The sequence below is a fragment of the Myripristis murdjan genome, chromosome 5, assembly GCF_902150065.1.
Source record: "Myripristis murdjan chromosome 5, fMyrMur1.1, whole genome shotgun sequence".
NCBI classification, from domain to species: Eukaryota; Metazoa; Chordata; class Actinopteri; order Holocentriformes; family Holocentridae; genus Myripristis; species Myripristis murdjan.
Genome location: NC_043984.1, coordinates 38,749,116 through 38,754,115, shown reverse-complemented (window position 1 = coordinate 38,754,115; position 5,000 = coordinate 38,749,116). Strand labels below are relative to the sequence as shown.

Genomic DNA, 5,000 nt, shown 5'->3' with positions numbered 1-5,000 from the left:
GTCTGGTTACCCTACTATGTCTCATCCCTTCACGTCAGCAACATAAACATTAAAAAAAGAAAAAAATGTATTGTGAAATAACGATAAGAATAAAGGTTAGGGTTCGGGTTAGGGTCAGAATGGTTTGCCGAGCCGTGTTCATATGATAAATGAAAAGGAGAAAAAGCATAAAGCCCAAAATGGCTAAACGTTCACCCTGTTGTTCATAAAGTTCGGTTCGCTTCCGAAAATTGGAGTGTGAATGCAGAACCGAAACTGGTGATAAACGCAACAATGTTACAATTTTGAGCCCTCCAATCGAATCGGTATGAAAGCGACATAAGACACTACTTTCTCTTATTAGCATTTTGCAGATGTGTTATGTGTAGGTACTGATATGATATGATATGTAGGTACTGATAAACCCTGTGTGTGTGTGTGTGTGTGTGTTTGCAGGTGTTGTTCTGGGGCGTGCGGGACCTGCGGCGGGTGCAGCTGTTTGAGGTGGAGCGCCCCCTGGTGAGGGTGGAGTGTGCAGGACGGCAGCTGGAGTCCGAGGAGATCGAGAGCTACCAAACCAACCCCAACTTCAGGGAGTTGGTCCGCTGCTTCCACGTGGTCCGTCGCAATCCAGCTGCTAATCCAGCTGCTATTCCTGCTGCTATTCCTGCTGCTAATCCTGCTAATAATCCAGCACACTGGATCCCAGAATAACACTTTAGCACACAAACCAACACCAGCAAACATCAGTGATGTGATTATCAGCTGCCAGCCCACACAATATTAATGATCTCTGAAAATGTGAAGGGGGAAAATGCTCTCTGCTATTTAGAACATCAAGTATTTTTTCTTCCAATAGTGAAGCAACACCAAAATCTGAGACTGATATTGAGATAATAACATAATATAATTGATGATATATTGATAATATGTAATATCTGTTTATTATTTATGTAATATATAATTAATGTAATTACCATGTGCGTCTGACCAGCTGGTTCTAGCGACATGGTAAATCCACCTGCAGCTCGCTGTTCGTTACCTGGCAGCAGCCTCACACTGATGTGGCAGCAGCTGTTCCAATCAGGCCAGACTGACTGCAGAACACGTCTTAAAGTCGGTAAAACACCAGAAAAATAAGTCCTGGAGGCTTTAAAATGATGACCAGGAGCAGGCAGGTTTATTTTCATCTCCAATGGAAACAACCAGTGAGTCCCTCCCCAGGGAAGACTGAGCTTTACCTGGCCTGTGCACCTGTTTTCATGCTGTCCTGAGGGTCCTCCCAGCTCTTGGGGGCCCACCCTCTCTATTTCTTTATTTGATCACATTTTGGCATCAAAAACGATGGTGTCAGCATTTGGTTATCTCTTGCTCATATAAAAAACCTTGGAGTCATGTAATGATAACCTCCGGCTTAGATAAAAAAAAAACCTTGGAGTCGTCCAGCTAAAGTCAGATCTATTTTTAATTGTGTCTTATCTGGCCCTTATCTTGCAAAAACACAATTAAAAATAGATCTGACTTTAGCTGGATTTTTAAAAAGTATTTTTAACACACGCAAACTTAAATTTATAATACTTAGTTGCAAGTGCTGATTATATTCTAATCATTGTGAGCTATATTAAGTTTTATTAGCTTATACAGTGTTGGTACTCTGGTTCAGAGTTACCTCCACAACACCTGCTGGGGCCTGAATGCTGTGATGTTATACTGTCATCTCACACAGCAACACACTCACACAGTTTACAGCAGAATGACTGTCACATGTCAGCTGGAGTTTGTAAACACGACATTCAAGTTCACGTTCAAACTGAAAGGCGGCCCCTCCTCCCTGGCAGTGGCTTTTTGTTTCCTAGGATGGTGACAGAATGAGGTGACTCCCCCAAATATAAAACATTCCATCGACATCCTACGAAAAAAAAAACGTGTCCCATCGGCCCTCCCCTGTCCAGCAGCTGCCAGGCCGGCGAGGCGTCGCTCTTCCTCCTCCTCCTCTCCCTCAGCGCTCGCCAAGCGGCTGAATATATTCCTGAATCCCAGTACCAGGTGTCGGGTTCTGTCACTTGGTCCATTTATATATGCTGCTTATACTCTGTTCATACACACTTTATATAATATATATACTGTTTACATTTATATAGGCTGTTTATATTTATTTACATATACTGTTTATAGTTTATGCATACTGTTTATATTTATACATATTGTTTATAATTTATATATAGCCTACTGTTTATACTTATATATTTTATATTTTATATTTACATTTTTTTTTTCTTTTTTTTTTACCTTGCTTTATTTATTTATTTAGGCTTATATTGGGACCTGAGTTCTAATTTCATACCACTAACATGTAAATGTGAGCTGGTATGACAATAAAGTTCCTTGAATCCTTGAATCCTTGAGAGCTCAGCCCCAGCTTCACTCTCGCTGTGGGAGGAGTTTTCTCCGCTCGCCGTTCCTCCTCGCTACTCGAACTCTCTGGCTCATCTTCTTTTTTCTATCATTATGTCTAATAATGATGATTGATGATTGATGACTTCCTGCTTTGCTGTTTGCACTTCCTGTCTGTGGTCCAATCAGGAGCTGCCGGAGCAGGCGTACCTCCACCCCCCTCTGACGGTGTTTGTGGTGGAGCGGCGGGCGTTCGGGCGCCTGGTGCTGGTCGGCACCCACGTGGTCCAGAGCCTCATGAGCTACGCCCCTCCTGAGCTGGGGGAGGAGCCAGAGGAGGAGGAGGAGGAGCCTAAACCGCCAGGTACCGGTCACAGAGGGACGCTGCAGCCACCATGCACAGCTGCTCCACGATCAGCTGACTGCCTCTAATTTGAATTTTTAATGCTGTGACGTTTAAATAATGCTAGAATACTGATGTTTTTTGTGACTTAAACTTTATTGGATATTAAAGTTTTTCAATAAAACAAAATGTAAACCAATACAACATAATCATATAACAGCAACAGGCAAAAGGAATTAAAAATAAAAACAAACAAACAAAAAAAAAACTTTACAATAAAATAAATACAAGGAAAAGGTACAAGGAACAATAATAATAAATGATAATAAAAATAAAATAGATAAATAATATAAAATAAATAAAACATAATAATGATAATTAAAATCAATGATAAGAGCAAACTAAAAACAAAGTATAATTAACAAGATAAATAAGAGAATTAACATGTCATGTAGTTTTGTCAGATACTAACAGAACCGCTGAGAGAAGTCCGTTCAAATCTGTCAAAAATGAATTTGTAATATTGTCCATGTGATATAGTTTCCTAAAACTGCACCATCGCCAGCCTGTAATCACAGTAGTACACACACACACACACACACACACACACACATATATATATATGTATGTATATATAAATGTACACTGCAACAGAGGAAAGTATACACTGCAGAGATATGAACAGTCATACTGACACTCAGAGAGGCCTGTTCACTGGTTTCACTGGGAAAGAGTGGAACTGTAGAAACCTTCCCCGTTTATCACCTGGACCTTACCTGTCTGTCTCCTCCTCCTCTCTCCAGTGAGGAAGACCACGACGAAGGCGGTCAGCGCTCTGACCACAGTGACGAAGATGGAACTCAGCAGCCTGTCAATCAAAAAGTCCAAGATTCCCATCAACCCCCTCAACCTGGTGACGGTACGCACCTGCTCACCCTCTCACCTGCTCACGCTCTCACCTGCTCACCCTCTCACCTGCTCACGCTCTCACCTGCTCACCCTCTCACCTGCTCACGCTCTCACCTGCTCACCCTCTCACCTGCTCACGCTCTCACCTGCTCACCCTCTCACCTGCTCACCCTCTCACCTGCTCACGCTCTCACCTGCTCACGCTCTCACCTGCTCACGCTCTCACCTGCTCACCCTCTCACCTGCTCACCCTCTCACCTGCTCACGCTCTCACCTGCTCACGCTCTCACCTGCTCACCCTCTCACCTGCTCACCCTCTCACCTGCTCACCCTCTCACCTGCTCACGCTCTCACCTGCTCAGGACGCCGTTTGATTCAAACAAACTGAAAGCAGAAGAATTTGTCACTGTAATATGTGTGTGTGTGTGTGTGTGTGTGTGTGTGTGTGTGTGTGTGTGTGTGTGTGTGTGTGTGTCCATCAGGATCCCCTGAAGAAACTGACAAAGAAAGGGGAGGAGCTCGAGGAGGAGGCGCCAGAGAAGGAGGAGCTGGATTGGTGGTCAAAGTACTACGCCTCACTGGAGGAGCTGGAGAGACAGGTCAGTCCCAGCCGTCTGTCTGCCTTCCTGTCTGTCTGACTGCCTGTCTGTCTGTCCATCAGTGAGTCAGTGTGTGTGTCTGTGTGTGCAGGCGGCTCTGGAGGAGGAGATGGAGGAACAAGCAGAGACAGGTACTGGACCTTCAGGACGTCCCGCAGACATCAGGACAGATTCAGCATCACAGGGCTGAGCTTTACAGATTATAGATTATAAGCCAGAAGCAGAGAGCGTGTGTGTGTGTGTGTGTGTGTGTGTGTGTGTCAGTGTTAGTAAACTGAGCTGTTCCTCAGATGGAGGGAATCTGACCATGGCCAACATTGAAGATGAGGAGGAGGAGGTCGTCGTGGAGATTGAGCCTCCCAAACGCAAGAAGATCGCCACGCTGAAGGTCAGAGGTCACTGCAGGTCAAAGGTCACTGCAGGTCAAATCCTTTATTATATACAGTAACCCTACAGAGCAGGTTTTAAAAATCAGTTTATATTTGCAGTTTGTGTAGCCACGTTCACAGGCTGCAGCTGTGTGTGTGTGTGTGTGTGTATGTGTGTGTGTGTGTGTGTGTGCGTGCAGCTGTACGGTGGTGATCTGGAGTCAGAGTTCAGTCAGTTTCAGGATTGGCTGCGGATCTTCCCGCTGTATAAAGGCCGAGCCGGCGAGGAGGATGAGGAGGACGAAGAGGAGAGGCTGATGGGAAAATACAAGGTGCTGTCCTTGTGAACACACACACACACACACACACACACACGAAAACAGTCTTGTGTCCAGGTTGCAGTTCTGT

General features: G+C 44.6%; 1 protein-coding gene across 1 annotated transcript in view; it reads left to right on the top strand.

Annotated features, from left to right (window-relative positions):
• The window catches only part of fer1l4 (fer-1 like family member 4), a 39,766-nt gene that overhangs the window by 28,497 nt on the left and 6,269 nt on the right, over positions 1 to 5,000 (top strand). The window contains exons 31-37 of the mRNA XM_030051774.1: positions 436 to 597; positions 2,563 to 2,737; positions 3,520 to 3,635; positions 4,108 to 4,224; positions 4,316 to 4,355; positions 4,515 to 4,612; positions 4,793 to 4,924. Of these exons, the coding sequence (XP_029907634.1) occupies positions 436 to 597; positions 2,563 to 2,737; positions 3,520 to 3,635; positions 4,108 to 4,224; positions 4,316 to 4,355; positions 4,515 to 4,612; positions 4,793 to 4,924 (840 nt within the window). The remainder of the gene's footprint in view (positions 1 to 435; positions 598 to 2,562; positions 2,738 to 3,519; positions 3,636 to 4,107; positions 4,225 to 4,315; positions 4,356 to 4,514; positions 4,613 to 4,792; positions 4,925 to 5,000) is intronic.